Source organism: Oncorhynchus gorbuscha, linkage group LG08 (genome assembly GCF_021184085.1).
Source record: "Oncorhynchus gorbuscha isolate QuinsamMale2020 ecotype Even-year linkage group LG08, OgorEven_v1.0, whole genome shotgun sequence".
Taxonomy (NCBI): domain Eukaryota; kingdom Metazoa; phylum Chordata; class Actinopteri; order Salmoniformes; family Salmonidae; genus Oncorhynchus; species Oncorhynchus gorbuscha.
In genome coordinates this window covers 15,369,900-15,387,815 of record NC_060180.1, presented here as the reverse complement: position 1 = coordinate 15,387,815, position 17,916 = coordinate 15,369,900, and the positions used below count along the sequence as shown (strand labels likewise).

Here is a 17,916-nt window from a genome sequence, read left to right as displayed (position 1 = left end):
GTGGGAGGCCCCAGTGCAGAACTGGGAAAGAGGACAAGTACATTTGAGTGTCTAGTTTTAGAAACAGACGCCTCACAAATCCTCAATTGGCAGCTTAATTAAATAGTATCCGCAAAACACCAGTCTCAACGTCAACAGTGAAGAGGCGACTCCGGGATGCTGGCCTTCTAGAGTTCCTCTGTCCAGTGTCTGTGTTATTTTGCACATCTTAATCTGTTCATTTTATTGGCCAGTCTGAGATATGGCTTTTTCTTTGCAAGTATGCCTAGAAGGCCAACATCCCGGAGTTGCCTCTTCACTGTTGACATTGAGACTTGTGTTTTGCGGGTACTATTTAATGTACGAGATCTTCAGTTTCTTGGCAATTTCTCGCATGGAATAGCCTTCATTTCTCAGAACAAGAATAGACTGACGAGTTCCAGAAGAAAGGTCTTTGTTTCTGACCGTTTTGAGTCTGTAATCAAAGCCACAAATACTGATGTTCCAAATACTCAACTAGTCTTAAGAAGGACAGTTTTATTGCATCTTTAATCAGCACAACAGTTGTCAGCTGTGCTAACATAATTGCAAAATTATTTTATATTGATCAATTATCCTTTAAAAATGATAAACTTGGATTAGCTAACACAATGTGCCATTGGAACACAGGATTTATGGTTGCTGATAATGGGCCTCTGTACGCCTATGTAAATATTCCATAAAAATCTGCTGTTTCCAGCTACAATAGTCATTTACAACATTAACACTGTCTACACAGTATTTCTGATCAATATGATGTTATTTTAATGTTCAAAAAATTAGCTTTTCTTTCAAAAACAAGGACATTTCTATGTGACCCCAAACTTTTGAAAGGTAGTGAATGTGTTATGGCTTTTCAACCTCAGCTCTGAATTAATGACATGGCAATCTATATAATAGAACTCATAGAGTTTTCTTTAATGGAAGCTTCTCTAATATCAAACATGTAAAGTGTGGTGTACCGCAGGGCAGCTCTCTAGGCCCTCTATTATTTTCTACTTTTACCAATGGCCTGCCACTGGCATTAAACAAAACATGTGTGTCCATGTATGCTGATGATTCAACCATAGCCAGTAATAAACTGGTACTGAACATCTCTAAAACTAAGAGCATTGTATTTGGTACAAATCATTCCTTAAGCTCTAGACCTCAGCTGAATCTGGTAATGAATGGAGTGGCTGTTGAACAAGTTGAGGAGACTAAATTCCTTGGTGTTACTTTAGATTGTAAACTGTCATGGTCAAAACATATAGATTCAATGGTTGTAAAAATGGGGAGTTGTCTTGCCATAATAAAGAGATGCTCTGATTTTGACACCACACTCCAAGAAGCAAGTTCTGCAGGCTCTAGTTTAGTCTAATCTTGATTATTGTCCAGTCGTGTGGTCCAGTGCTGCAAAGAAAGACCTTGTTAAGCTGCAGCTGGCCAAAAACAGTGGCACTTTTTGCTCTTAATTGTAATCAGAGGGCTGATGTAAATACTATGCATGCCAGTCTCTTTTGGCTAAGATTTTAGTTTAGGAGAGACTGACTGCATCACTTCTTCTTTTTATAAGAAACATTAATCTGTTGAAAATCCCAAATTGTTTGCATAGTCAACTTACACACAGCTCTGACATACACGCTTATCCCACCAGACATGCCACCAGGGGTCTTTTCACATTCCCCAAATCCAGAACAAATTCAAGAAAGCATACAGTATCATATAGAGCCCTAATTGCATGGAACTTCCTTCAATCTCAAAACAGATAAAGCAACACCTCGCGGCAAAATGCCTCTACCCTATTTGACCTAAATAGTTTGTGTGTATGCATTGATATGTATGCTACGTCTGCCTTTAAAAAATATATGATATTTCTGTTTTTGAGCTCTTCTTGTCTGTTGATGTTCTCTATTATGTCATTCTGTATTGTGTTTTGTGTGGACCCCAGGAAGAGTAGCTGCTGATTTTGCAACAGCTAATGGGGATCCTAATAAAATACAAAATAATACCAAACAATGACAAAACGAAAACAGATTGTTAGAAATGTTTGCAAATGTATTAAAAAAAATACAAAACAGAAAAACCTTATTTACATAGATATTCAGACCCTTTGCTATGAGAATCGAAGTTGAGCTCAGGTGCATCCTGTTTCCAATGGTCATTCTTGAGATGTTTCTACAACTTGACTAGTGTCCACCTGTGGTATATTAAATTGATTGGACATGATTTGGAAAGGCACACACCTGTCTATATAAGGTCCCACAGTTGACAGTGCATGTCAGAGCAAAAAACAAGCCATGAGGTCGAAAGAATTGTACGTAGAGCTCCGAGACAGAATTGGGGAACGGGTAGCAAGCATTCAAGGTCCCCCAGCAAGGGCCTTGGTCAGGGAGATGACCAAGAACCCGATGGTCACTCTGACAGAGCTCTAGAGTTCATCAACTCTAATGAAAGTAACATAAACTAATGAAAATGCTATTATGTTCTTTGAAATAATAGTTTTTTACTATTCTAATGTTACCTAAGACCTTTATAAACACAACCAAATTATTATTCCTCTGATAGCATATATGAAATGCATTTATTAGACTGTTCGAGTGTTGATGCATCATTGGCTCAAAGTGTTCCAAATTGGCTTTTGGTCTATGTTGTTAACTAGGACTTTGTAGAATTATACAAAACAAAGTAAATTATATTCTATCTAAATAAATAACTGTTTTTATATATTTACATGGATATATTTCCACAAATATGTATTCATGCAATTCATGATTTACAGTTGTTTAAGAACTATTTATCAAGCAAGGGTGCTTATGTTTGCGCACCTTGTGCGTTGATATGCATCTGATGCGTATGCTAAAGGTGACGCCCGGCAACATTCTCAGGGTTCCGTAGTGGGTACTTATAGGCTCAACGGCCTGGCGGTTCTATTGTTAACAGTATCAGCTGTGCAATATTCATAATGCCTGACATTTTTTCCACTCAGGGATCTAATTTACCCTCACCACCAGAGCCCCCTACTGTTGAAGCAGAGTACTACACCATTGCAGAGTTCCAGTCTGTCATTTCTGATGGCATTAGTTTTAATGGAGGGCAGAAAGCAGAGGTAAGCTTTTTTCATGTTAATTGTTTTTTTATTGTTTAGGTAAATTATTGAAATTAACAGATACTGCATGTAGTTCATTTCTCCCCATCTATTCTCTCTGTTCTGTCCTGTAGGTGATCGAAAAGAACTCTGGTGGCTGGTGGTATGTCCAAATCGGGGAGAAAGAGGGGTGGGCTCCCTGCTCCTACATCGACAAACGAAAGAAACCCAACCTAAACCGCAGAACCAGCACTCTGAGCCGCCCCAAAGTCCCACCCCCAGCCCCGCCCGTCAAGAAGCAGGACTCTGAGGAGACCGCCCCTCCCAGCAGCCCCGGGTCCGAGGCTCCAGAGTCCCCTGTATCTCCCGGGAGGCCTGTGTACGAGGAGCCAGAATATGACATTCCTGCCATTGGGTTTGATCTGGAGTCAGAGTTTGTGTTCCTCAGGACAGATGGGTCCTCGGTGGATGGGAAGAATGAGGATGACTCCTCAGGTAAAGGCTCTCATCTGTCCTCCAAGCTGTCTCCGGTCTCTTCTCTCCACAGCGCCTCCTTCAAGATGGGCGAGTCATCAGAGGATGTGGGACAGGAAGAGGAGGAGCCTGAGGGAGAGGAGTGTATCTATGAGAATGACGGCTTCAGGCCTTTCAGAGAGAAGCCTGATGCACAATCCAGTGGCGACTCGGATTCCCCGAAGACGAGCGCCCCGTTGGAGACTTGCAAGGCTGAAAACTCTCACTCCACGTTGGGGGCAAGGAGAAAAGGGAAGAATATCCAGCTGGAGCTGAACGGAAGCCAGTCCCATTCTCGAACCAAAGCAGAGGCTGGGGAGTCCAGCCCCAAACCTGCTTCTACAGAGTCCATCCCGGATCTATCCAAGCAGTCCAGGTCCAAGAAGGACAAAGAGGAACACAAAATGGGTTCCACCAAGTCATCCACCAAACCTAAGCCAGTGGTCAGGCCTAAGCCCCAGGTGGCCAAGGCCTCCAGTGCAGAGAAGATGGACATCAGCAGCCTCCGGAGACAGCTGAGGCCTACAAGCCAGCTGAAGAAGGGCTCCAGAGGAGAAGACTTTGAAACAGCCTCTGTCATCTCCTCTGAGGACTCTGTGTCTTCCCACAGCACCTCTGACCTCTCCTCCATCTACTCTAAAGGTAGCCGTGGAGACTCAGACGAGGGCTGCAGCTTTTACCGCACCACAGACACCTATGAGAAGGTCCAGAACTCAGAGATGAGCTTCCCTGCCGGGGTGGAAGTGGAGGTGCTGGAGAAGCAGGAAAGCGGCTGGTGGTACGTCCGCTGGGGCGATACTGAGGGCTGGGCTCCAACCTACTACCTGGAGCCTGTCAGGCAGCTGGACGACACAGCTGGGTCAGAGTCCGATGGCACCCCCACCAAGCCAGGCAGCCTGAGCAAGTCCAACAGCCTGGAGAAGAATGAGCAGAGGGTCCAGGCTCTGAACAACATCAACCAGAGCCTGAAGAGGAGCACACCTCCCATTCCCTCCAAACCCCCCGGGGGGCTCTCCAAGCCCTTTGACCTGTTCAACAGCTTGCATAAGCAGAGGAATGGTACGAAACAACAACAGGTGGTCAGGCCTCAGTCTGTCTTCATCTCCGGGCCGATCATCGACGGCCCAAACCCAGTCGGCTCCCTTAGGAGAGGTGAGTCACTCAACTCCACCGACCACCCACGCTCTAGTCCCACCGTGCGCCGCAATGCTTCCTTTGGTACAACCCCAGCGCCAAACGGTAACATGGCGAACCGGAACAGACCCGGCACGGGCAGCTCCGAATCACTGGGCCTTGGGTCTCTGAGGAACGGTCTACCTGTATCCACTGTAAAACCCAAACCCCACCTCATCCACAACAACCTCCGTGAGGTGTATGTCTCCATAGCGGATTACCATGGTGATGAGGAGACCATGGGTTTCCCTGAAGGAACAATTCTGGAGGTTCTAGAGAGGAACCCTAATGGGTGGTGGTACTGCCAGATCCTGGATGGAAGTCGACCTCGGAAAGGCTGGGTCCCCTCGAACTACCTGGAAAGGAAGAACTAGTATCACGCTTCTGTTCAGTGCATGTGCAATCAGGTCGTCAAGGTCAGAGACCATGGAAGACAGTGGAAATGGAAATGGAAAGAAGACACTGCTTTTTTACATTTTATAGATGGAAATCAGAAGAGACCATGCATAATCTAAGTGGCATCCTTTGTATTTTCTAAACTGAGGGTGGCCAACCTATCCTGGCATGTCATTTCTTGCCATTTTATTACTCTCATCTAGTGACAGATAAAGCACTTCATTGTGCAATTATTAGACAGGATTTTTATATATTCACAGACAGCCGAGTGGACAGAACAAATACCTTTGGCGTTACAATCAGCAGAAGGTCAACCATATTAAACGGAAGAATTAAACAACAAAAGTGGTTGATTTGATGAAACATGCTTTTTAATCCAAAATGGAAGAATAATGGGACTTGGACACGAGAAGAGGAGCTTTGGACAGCTTTGGCTGATGATGATCCTTTATAACAACGAGAGAGGGTTTGTAATATGATAACATGACCTACTTAATGATTTCCATGACTCACTTCTGATGACATTTGATCATAAAACATTTACTTTTGAAAGCTTTTTGCATGGTTAAAAGGTTCCTATACTGACCAGGCCTTGGGCACATTTTAAGTAAACATTTCTCTTCAAATGTTTTGAATGTTGTGTTTAAAAGATCTGTTGCTACACCTTCTCATATGTTAAATGCCATCTGCAGAATGTCTCGTGCATGTTTTTACGTAACATTTTTGGTGAAGCTTAATGTATATTTTATGTAATACTTTTATATAGCTTTGTGTGTGTGTCATCTTGTTGTAAAGTGTATATTCTGTCCATTTATAACAGTATGCAAGTCATTTTAAATCTCTTAAAGCTACAGTCTGCAATTTTTTTTTATGGGGTCCCTGCCACCTGTTTTGGTATACAGCTAAAGGATAAGGCTAGGGAGATTTTGAGACATGTTGTGCTGTAGCTCACGAGGCATTTGTAAGTATATTCTTCAATAATCAATGGGTAAATATGAAGAATCTTAATAACAATTAAACAGCTTCCCAAGTTGCAGACTGTAGCTGTAAATCTTTATGAATGTTTCATGATTTTCTTGATGACACTCTAGCTGATGTCTTATACATACAGTATGTATCCTTCACCTGCTTAGAAGTGTATTTCTGCTCTGGTCTTGTGACACAATATAGTTCAGCCTATTTGAAGGAGTGGTAAATCAGCTATTTTTTGCGCTCTCTAGAATCGTCTTCTTCTAGTACATTTTGATGTTTTCTATCAACAGATTTCTCCCATGGCTCCATTTGACCATTTGATCACATTTAGAATCAAATAAAAGGCCGATACCATATGGTTATGATTTGTTTAGTTCTTTTGAATCAAATGTGAAGTTTTGTTTTCACATTGAACTTGACCTTTGAAGGTGTTCGCTAGGTTGTAAACAAAACAGGTGATGAGCTGCTTATGCATTTCCATTATTACATTTAAGCTACCAGAGGAAGGAATATTTGACTTGAGGAATATTGGAATTGAGGCTTTTCATTTGCTTTCAAAACCAAACCCCAGGGATGTGTAGAATAGCAATTGAACTTAAATTGTGATTTTATCTGAGAGGGAGAACTCATTGCAAATGAATTCAATACCTATTTTTATCCCACAAGGGGCTTGCAGACAGCAGTGCAAATACATAAACAATGACCCATCTGGTGCTACTCATATCTGGAAAGACTTGATACTCATGCCCCTTTGAAAAAGGAGGAACATACAGCATATAAAAAATGTATACTCTTAATATTGCTGTGCAGTATTAATTTTAATCTTTGAACATGTCATCTATTCTAGCTACATAACTTTGTTTCAAGTATTTCAAATTCCCTAATGAATTCCTTCTAATTAAGTAATATCTAGTTACATTGAGTTAATCTTACCCTGTGGTATACAAAACTTTGACTTATCAATTTATAGGTCACATTACATACTTTTTTGCCCAAGCATTAAATTCTCAAATTCTGTTAATGAATCTGGACCTGCTATGGCTGATGTTCAAGACTGTTGAAATATGGTTCTAGTGAAGGATCCTCTTTTGCCAGCTTGATGTCCCATTCATATTTCCTTTGTCATTGTCTGCTGGACAGTATTGTATCTAACATTAGTTTTATAGCCTGCTACATTGCAGAAATTGTATTTATATTATTCAGCAGAGAAAACGTTCATTTTATGATTACATGTAAAACAAAAATAATGATGAATTAAAGTGTGTTTTTGTGAATAAATGCACTTTCTGCATTACCAGATTCCACATTGTTTTACAGAATTATTGATGATTCCTTCAATTTCTGCAACTTGTATAATTCAAGATATGGGACAGCTCAGGCATAAAGCAAACTAAAGGGCCTTAAACCTTAACGCATAATTCAAAGCAGTGAAGCAGATGCAACAGATTGGGTAATGACACTGTTATGATTCACAGCAGTAAAGGGGATTTTCCTGCAAGAATCTGACCAAGAGCACCCTCTTGTGCATTACAGTCTATACTACAATACATACAACATCTTACTGGACAATATAAATATTGTCAATAAAAATGTTTTATTTGTATAAAAACAAATTTATATGGATACATTTTTATTTAAAAAAAATATAACGTTTCTAAAACATTCTAAAATGGATAGAATGCAAGTGTGTTAGCAATCAGTGAAGCAATGTATTCAGTTATTGTGTTGGTTTTGCCATTTGTAAACATATGTTTACAGTGTGTATTTGTAACACATTTTAACCATTTTGTTACATATTGAGAAAATTTGCAGATTGACTTTGCATTTATAAAATTGCAGTTACTTCAGGCAAAGTTTTGTACATATAATATAAATCCTTCCTTTGCTATCTAAGAACTGATTGAGGTTATACGTAATTATTACGATGTCGGTACATTACTTTTGTAACAATGATAGTTAATATAAAGCCTCTGCTGACTCAGCACATTTAGATGTGGCTTTACCGTAATGGCTATTTACCCAATGGTCCAATATGGATGAAGTGCACGTTTGTCTGGTTACTGTTCAGCTCCTAGTATATAAATAGCGATTGAAGTTCACTATGTCAGACAGTCTGTTATGCTGTATTGGCAAGTTCTTGTCTCAAACATGACAATATTTACAACCAATAGGCTTTTCCTGTGAAATATGTTCTCCCCATTGGGCCATTCCTTCCACTGGGAACATCAGGCTATACTCCTCAGCTTAGCAGTGAGTTATGGCTGTCTGATCTGGTTGGTGTGTGTGCAGTGCTGTAACTAGGGCCGGGAATTGCAAAGGACCCCACAATACGATTTCACAATACTTACGTGCCGATAAGATTTCGATGTTCCAAACATATGTCTTCTGCAGAGAGACGAAAGACCCATGATAACTCTTGGAAATAGAAGTGCTGAAAACATGTTGACTCACTATTTAAAAAGAAGGAGAATAAGCTATATGGCCTAATATAATACCTAATACCGCCACAGGCAAAGTAAACCTTGTGGAGTGTTATGATCCCATATCCTCAAGGGGGCAGTATGAGCACTCCAGAACAGCTCAGCCCAAACATAAAGGTCCAATGTAGCCATTTTTATCAAATCATTTCTGGGTAACAATTAAGTACCTTACAGTGACTATTTTACATTAAAATGGTTAAAAGAAACATAAATAGCTTGTTAGCAAAGAACAAATTCTCAAGCAATAATTTTTCTAGGACTGTCTGGGAGTGGGGAGGGGAAAACTGAAAACTAGCTGTTATTGGCAGAGAGGTTTAGAACTGTTATTGGTCTATTAACTAATTTACTGTCTGTGATGTCACAAGACATGCCAAAACTCCATCCCACCAAAACAGGCTGAAATTTCAGGTGGTCTTTTCAAACAGCTCTTAAACTAAAAGGGCATTATCATAATTTCACAGTACTATTCCAACCTCATAGTGTTGAAATATATATAAAACACAGGAAAATCACATTTTGACTGAACAGGGCTTTCAACTATCAAGTCCTTACGTCAACACTATGCCATTAGAGTAAGATACAGAATTTAAATTGGTATTATTTTAAGAATAAAGCATGGTCTAGAAGGGAAAGAAACACCTATTTAGGCGAGGTGCTGGCTAGCATAGTGGAACACTTGAAAATAAAGGAGAGCCGCACACTCTAGGAGCTCAGACGGAAAAATGTAATGTCAAACGTTTCGACAGACAAGCTGTCTTCATCAGGGTGATGAAGATGAAGACAGCTTGTCTGTCAAATGTTGAACATTACATTTTTGCATCTGAGCTCCTAGAGTGTGCGGCTCTCCTTTATTTTCAAGAAAAAAGCATGGATCTGAAATAGACAACAGCTTTACTTACCAGACAAGTACATGCCAATTGAAATACACCTTTGGTGACTACCACTAGACTTTTGAAGCTAAAGTGTCCAACAATTACATTGAACCAACAGTGCACAACTTTGACAAGTGTTTGATAGTGAGTCATTATCAAATCAGTCTACTTTTACATTCATTCCCCAACAACCGTACCCAACAGGGTGGGAGGAATCAGTATACGTTTAAAATGTCTGCTGCCAAACTTCTTAACTTACCGGCAGTTTGAATGAGGCCCAGGTTCACTCAGAGGTCTACATGGAAAGTCTGTGTACACACCAGTGAGATATATACTGTGTTCCATGTCATTTTTACACACGGTGGCTGTGCGTCTCCCTTCACTTCTGAGAAACTTGTCCATTAGCAATGGCTGCCTCTGCCTGTTTCATGTCCAGCCGTCACAGACTGTATTTGTGCGTATTAGACTGCAGTATAAAACACTGGTGCAGCCAGCCCAGCTTAGGCAGGATAGTAAATAACAGATGATGTTCACTCTGGCCAGGCCTACATGCCTCCGCTCTAAACAGACTATGTGAGTTATGCCGGTAGCCCTGTGCTTTGTTTTTCACATGCACAGACTGAAGACCAGAATACTACGTGCAGCATGGTTATGTTAAATAGTAAGTAGGCCTATGGTTGGGCACAAATGTCAATTCAACATCTATTTTATGGTCGGATCAACGTGATTTAATTGAAATTATGTGGGAAACAATGTTGATTCAACCAGTGTGAGCCCAGTGGGTTGTTTGTATTTTTGAGGAATTGCTTTAATATTGCTGATTGAGGTGTACATATTTAACACTAATAACACACCTCTCCATCGTAAAGTGCACTCAATGCATACACTGCCTTCACAAAGTTTTCATACCCCTTAATTTATTCCACATTTTGTTGTGTTACAGCCTGAATTCAAAGTTCATTTGATGTTTTTCTCACCCATATACACACAATACCCCATAATGACTTAGTGAAAACATGATTTTAGAAGTGTTTGCAAATTTATTGAAAACTAAGTACAGAAGTATCATATTTACATAAGTATTCACACTCCTTCTACATTGTAGAAGCCCATTTGTGAGTCTTTTTTATTTATATATTTTTAAGGGTGGATCAGCTTTAATATTGCAAATAGATTGTTGCTTCCATCAATGTAATTGTCTGCATCATTTCCAATCCCCCATATTATATATATTTAAAAATATACATATTTTCCTTTATTTTCCTCTAACCCTACCACCACTCCCCTAATTTGAGTAAACTAATAGACAACACTTAGGCTTCTACTTCCAGCTTATACATCCTATATACATTTTACGACCAAGGTACATTTTCCATTAGTTATGTTTTGTTTGTTTTTAGTCCCATCCATCAACTACCCTCAACCCCTCCCATCTATCTCTGAAGACCATGCAGTATTGATGCATATTTGCATTATATTTTTCAACTGTGCTGATGTTTCACAAAAGTTCTGAACATTTCTATTCTCATAGTTTCTACAGATTGTAAATTGAACCAAAAAAATCTAAATGTATTATTATATTATATATTGATTCACTATGACTTTTCAGATCACCCAGCAGTGCTGTTTGCAGAGTTAATTGCAGGTAAATGTTGCAATTCGTCAGCCATTCAGAACCTGCGACCAAAAAGGAGCTACATACGGACAGTACCAAAACAAATGATCTAATAATTCTTCGTTAATCTGCAGAGCTGGGATGGTTGTATCCCCTATATATATATATATAACATTCTATTGGTTGCAAGATTTTGTATAATAATTCAAATGGAAAAACTAGGTTTTTAATCCAGCATCGTTTTTTTTATATCAGTTCATAAACAATGCGCCATGGAATCGTTACATGGAAAATCTGTCCCCAACTATTGTTGCAATCTGTATGGCACATCTGTCAATTTTATGGTCCTTAAATGAAACTCGTATACTTTATCACAATGCTCAATTTTGGTCATTTTTGCAACAAAATGATACACATCCATCATTTGAATGACTCTTTCAAAGCAGCAACACACTGATGTACTTCATACAAAACACTGCTGTCTTTAGTACTTTGCATACCTTTTTAATTGTCTCATACTGACTTCTGAAAGATTATTCCAGTACAGTACATCTACTCACATTTCAATGAACATAAAAATAGAAAGGCTTCAGAAAAATATATAGCTTATTTGTTTGCCATTGCTGGTTTTTAACAACAACAAAAAATGAAGAAAAGTAGAATCACAGTACTTTAATCAATACAATATGGTACTGTAAACTCAAGGAAATAAAAACAATAACAGTAAAATTACAGTGCAATGGCAAACAAAAAAATGTGTATTGCAAGGGATGGGGTGGATGTTTTATGGATCCCTCATTCTGTAGGGTCTGGCCACATCACCTCATCCACATCACGAGCAATGTCATCCCTGGTGAGGCAACGGGGAAAATATTGCCTTGTGTGCTGTATCTAACCCTGGACTGACCCCACCTCATTGTCTCTGCGTGCCTCTTCCCATGCTTGAAGAGGCAGGTGGGCATGTGGTTGGCGGTCATACACTTTCCAACGCCAAGCCGAAAAGTATTCCTCAATCGGATTGAGAAATGGGGAGTAAGGGGGCAACATTCAGTCAAAACTACAAGCTACAGGCAAGGCAGGTGTCCCCACAGACGACACCAACCCCCACTCCAGAATGGGGGCACCTTAGGTCACATACTGCTTTGTCTTAATCTATGCAGTGCCAATAGGACACAATCTACTGCCATCACTGTATAGTACAGTGACACTTACTTGCACATCGTCATAGCGAAGGTCTTTGACTCTAACGCTGTTCCTCTCAAATGGAACCCTGGACAGCTGCTTCATTGTAAGTTGGTGTTGACATACTGACGTGGTTGATATTGTGGAATGTTGTGTGATCTGTGAGGATTTTCTCTTGTAGATGTAGGCGGGTGGTGCTGTTATCATGACACTAGGTCGAGACCCAAATGCAGACACAGGAGGCAGATAGTTGGAGTTTAAGATGTTTAATAAATCCAAAAGGAATAGGCAAGAGAATGGTCGTGGAGAGGAAAAAGGTCATAACCAGATCAGAGTTCAGGAGGTACAGAGTGACAGGCAGGCTCGAGGTCAAGGCAGGCAGAATGGTCAGGCAGGCGGGTAACAGAGTCCAGAACAGGCAAGGGTCTAAACCGGGAGGACTAGAAAAAGGAGTAAAGGCAAAGCAGGGAAACTGGAAAACCCGCTGATAGGCTTGGACATACAAGACGAACTAGCACAGAGAGACAGGAAACACAGGGATAAATACACTGGGGAAAACAATCGACACCTGGAGGAGGTGGAGACAATAGTGAGGACAGGTGAAACAGATCAGGGTGTGACAGTTGTTTGCCAACACTAGATTGACAAAGGCCAGTCCCTGTTCATGGGTGAACACACGTTGCGTTCCTCCCTCAGGAGGTCATCTGGCAGTTCTGTTTAAAATGCAAGAAAATTATGTCATTGGTGAGGTTATTTTTTACATACTGTACTTACAAATCTGCCGTTTCCAGGTACAATAGTCATTTACAATATTAACAATGTCTACACTGTATTTCTGATCAATTTGTTGTTATTTTAATGGACAAAAAATGTGCTTTCCTTTCAAAAACAGGGACATTTCTAAGTGACCCCAATCTTTTGAACGATAGCGTAAGTATAGATTTTGTATGACTGAAGCCTTTAGTGAGAGATCTAATGTTTTAGTATTCAGTCATGTCTGCTATCCGAATTCATATTCATTATATAAATAGGCCCGTTTAATTTTGTCTGGCTGGCCATAAGCAAATAGATTAACTGGGATATGACTAAAGTTAATCAGGGAGATTTTTTCCCCCACAAATAGACAGGTATTTTCCTTTCCATGGTAGCAAGATATTATCTATTTTTGCTAACTTTCTATTAAAATGTATTCTAGTGAGATCATCGCTTCCTCTGGGATATGAATACCGAGTATGTCCACTTCACCGTCAAGCCATTTTATTGGTCAACTACACGGTAATGTAAAAGTTGTACACATCATAATTTGGTTGTTATCCAGAGGTTACACAAATGATCTAGATCCTCTATGAGGCTATGGAGGGATACAAATTGTGGATTAATAAAATGCATGAATCATCAGCGTACATTGTTTTTAATCCCTAGATCCCATTGATATTATTGTTGGGTCTGATTTCAATAGCTAACATTTCGATGGCCATAATAAATAGATATGCCAATATTGGACAACCTTGTTTTACTTTTCTTGACAGTTTAATACTTTTTGAGAAGTAGCCATTATTTATTATTTTACACCTATTGTTACTATACATATCTTTAACCCATTTTATAAGAGATTCTCCCAAATAAAAATATTCCAGGCATTAAGATGTATATATAAATTCCAGTCATGCTTTATCAAAGGCCTTTTCAAAGTCAGCCATGAATACCAGGCCTGGTTTCACAGATTCTTCATAATGTTCTATTATTTCCAGTACTTGTCTTATATTATCTCCAATGCATCGTCCATGTAAGAAATCTGTCTTATTAGGATGAATAATATCTGACACTGAAGTATAAAAGGCTGTCAGTTTTTTTATGGACAATAACTTTATATTTACCACCTGGGTCCTGGTTCAGTAATAGTGACATAACACCTTCTTGTTGAGTATCTGATAATCTACCCTTTTTGTAGGAGTGGTTAAAACATTCAAATAACGGTTTTTGAGTACATTGGAAAAGGTCTGACATACCTCAACTGGTATGCCATACAGCCCTGGAGTTTTCCCGGACATAAAGGCTTTAATTGCATCAACAAGTTCCTCTGTAATTTTACCTTCACATGAGTCTTTCTGTACAGCTGTTAATTTTACAATGAATAAAACATCCTTGCAATTCACTTGGTTAGTGGAGTTGAGGAGACTGAAATGAAAACATAAACTTAAAGTACTTTGCTTCCGCTTTCAAAATATTTTGTTTTTCCTCTAACTTATTTGGTGCCTCTATGGTACAGTTTGTATTGCTATCTATCTGTACTGTTAGACCCTCTAATATGAACTCTTTTGACCTAAATTGCTTTTGTTTGAATTATTGAATGCATTGCCTCTAAAGGCACATTTAAAAGTGTCCTGTACAGTAAGGGGATCTGCTGTACCTATTTTATGTCGGAAAAAATCTGTCATAAATTCTTCTGTCCTGGTTAAAAACAAGTTGTCATCCAATAGGCTTTGATTCAATTTCCAATATCCTCGCCCACATGGAAATTCTGTAAACATAACGTGTAAGACAATTATTTGATGGTTCGACCGCATTCTGACCCCAACAACCCTTTTAAACTTTTGGTGCCAACGAGAATGTCGACCAGCTTGATTGAGCTGTGAGTCTCTCTGGTAAGTCTCTAAGAGCTTTCCAAACCTGGATTGTGCAACATTTTCCCATTATTACTTTCAAAATTCGTAAAGCTCTCTCAGTGGTTGTTGATCATTGCTTGAAAACCATTTTCAGATATCGCCATAGATTTTCAAGCAGATTTACGTCAAAACTGTAACTCGGCCATTCAGGAAAATTCATTGTCTTCTTGGTAAGCAACTCCAGTGTAGATTTGGCCTTTTGTTTAAGGTTATTGTCCTGCTGAAAGGTGAATTCATTTCCCAGTGTTTGGTGGAAAGCAAACTAAAATAGGTTTTTCTCTAAGAATTTGCCTGTACTTAACTTCATTCTGTTTCTGTTTTATGCTGAAACACTCCCGTCCTTAAAGCTGCAATATGTAAATTTTTGGGCAACCCGAGCACATTCACATTATCATTGAAAGCAAGTCTAAGAAGCGGTAGAACTGTTCTTCTGTATGTGCGCTATTTCTGTGCTTCCCAGTTTAGTTTTTGCATCTTTTACTTTCGGTTTTGTACACCAGCTTCAATCAGCTGAAAGTAAAATATTTTGGGTTATGTTAAAGATATTTCACAGCGATTTAGATGGTATAATGATTCTCTAGACTATACTTGCTTATTTTTTCACATAAACTGAACTATTCGAATTTTAGCAACTAGGAAATGGCAGAGTGATTTCTGCATAGTGCCACTTAATGATTACAATCATATCCATAACACGATGCAGCCACCTCTATGCTTGAAAATATGGAGAATGGTACTCAGTAATGTGTTGAATTGGATTTGCCCCAAACGTAAAACTTTCTATTCAGGACAAAAAGTGAATTGCTTTGCCACATTTTTTACAGTATTACTTTACTGCCTTGTTGCAAAACAAGAAGGAAGCCTCTGTACTTCTTTTCCATCAATTAGTCAATTAGGTTAATATTGTGGAGTAACTACAATGTTGTTGATCCATCCTCAGTTCTCTCCAATCACAGCCATTGAACTCTGTAACTGTTTTAAAGTCTCCATTATTGGCCTCATGGTGAAATCCCTGAGCGGTTTCTTTCCTCTCCGGCAACTGAGTTAGGAAGGACACCTGCATCTTTGTTTTGTACTGGGTGTATTGATACACCATCCAAAGTGTAATTAATAACTTCACCATTCTCAAAGGGATATTTTATTTTTTACCCATCTACCAACAGGTGCCTTTCTTTGAGACGCATTGGAAAATCTCCCTGGTCATTGTGGTTGAATCTGTGTCTGAAATTCACTGCTCAACTAAGGGACCTTATATAATTGTATGTGTGGGGTACAGACATGAGGTACTCATTCAAAAATCATGTTAAACACTATTGTTGCACACAGAGTGAGTCCATGCAACTTATTATGTGACTTGTTAAGCACATTTCTACTCCTGAACTTATTTAGGTTTGCCATAACAAAGGGGTTGAATACGTATTGACTCAAGACACTTCAGCTTTAAATGTTGTATTCATTTGTAACATTATGGGGTATTGTGTGTAGGCCAGAGACCAAAAACCTACATTTATTTAAATTCAGGCTGTAACACAACAAAATGTAGAAAAACTCAAGGGGTGTGAATAGTTTCTGAAGGGACTGTAAAATTAGAGATATTACCAGCAGTAATGAACTCAGCTTTGTATAGTCATATCTACACTGAACAAAAATATAAACGCAACATGTAAAGTGTTGGTCCCCTGTTTCATCGGCTGAAATAAAAGATCTCAGAAATTGTACACCCAAAAAGCATATTCCTTTCAAATTTGTTTACATCCCCGTTAGTGAGCATTTCTCCTTTGCTAAGATAATCCATACACCTGACAGGTGGGACATATCAAGAAGCTGATTATAAAGGCATAATCATTACAAAATAATCAAACAGATGACTGAGCAAATCAGTAGGCCTGTCTGGATCAAACAAAAGTATATGACACCTGACGGATAACTCTCAGCAGACCAACTCGTGCTGGGGACAATAAAAGATCACTCTAAAATGTGCCAGATGTTTCAAGTTTTGAGGGAGCGTGCAATTGACAGGCTGACTGCAGGCATGTCTACCAGAGCTGTTTCCAGCTCATTTTAATTACATTTCTCTACCATAAGCCGCATCCAATGTACTTTTAGAGAATTTTGCAGTATGCCCATCCGGTATCACAACTGCAGACCACAGGTAACCACCCCAGCCCAGGACCTCCATATCAGGCATTGTTCACCTACGGGATCGTCTGAGACCGGACAACCGATGAAACTGTGGGTTTGCACAAGCAAAGAATTTCTGCACAAACTGTCAGTAATCGTCTGGGGAAGCTCATCTGCATGCTCATCGTTCTCACCAGGGTCTTGACCTGACTGCAGTTTGGCGTCGTAACCGACATTAGTTGGCAAATGCTCACTTTCGATGGCCAGTGGCACGCCAGAGAAGTGTGCTCTTCAGCGATGAATCCCAGGTTCAACTGTACCAGACACATGGTAGACAGTGTGTATGGCGACACATGGGCAAGTGGTTTCCTGATGTCAACATTGTGAACAGAGTGCCCCATGATGGAGGTTGGGTTATGGTATGGGCAGGCATAAGCTATGGACAAACGAGCACACTTGCAATTTATTGATACACAAAAATACCGTGATGAGATCCTGAGGCCCGTTGTCTTAAGGAATACCTAGGATAGGATAAGTAATCCCTCTCACCCCCCCCCCCCTTTAAGATTTAGATGCACTATTGTAAAGTGACTGTTCCACTGGATGTCATAAGGTGAATGCACCAATTTGTAAGTCGCTCTGGATAAGAGCGTCTGCTAAATGACTTAAATGTAATGTAAATGTCTTGCCATTCATCCACCGCCGTCACCTAATTTCAACATGATAATGCATGGCCGCATGTCGCAAGGATCTGTACACAATTCCTGGAAGCTGAAAATGTCCCAGTTCTTCCATGGCCTGTATACTCACCAGACATGAGCAGTTTGGGATGCTCTGGATT

The 17,916-nt window shown here is 39.8% G+C and overlaps 1 protein-coding gene across 2 annotated transcripts in view; it reads left to right on the top strand.

The window, feature by feature from the left end:
- The window catches only part of LOC124041246 (SH3 and PX domain-containing protein 2A-like), a 102,806-nt gene extending 95,368 nt beyond the window's left edge, over positions 1–7,438 (top strand). For both annotated transcript variants that reach the window (XM_046358610.1, XM_046358609.1), the window contains 2 exons: positions 2,987–3,106; positions 3,220–7,438. In XM_046358610.1, the coding sequence (XP_046214566.1) occupies positions 2,987–3,106; positions 3,220–5,145 (2,046 nt within the window). In that variant the 3' untranslated portion in view covers positions 5,146–7,438. The remainder of the gene's footprint in view (positions 1–2,986; positions 3,107–3,219) is intronic.
- Positions 7,439–17,916: the final 10,478 nt, after the last annotated feature.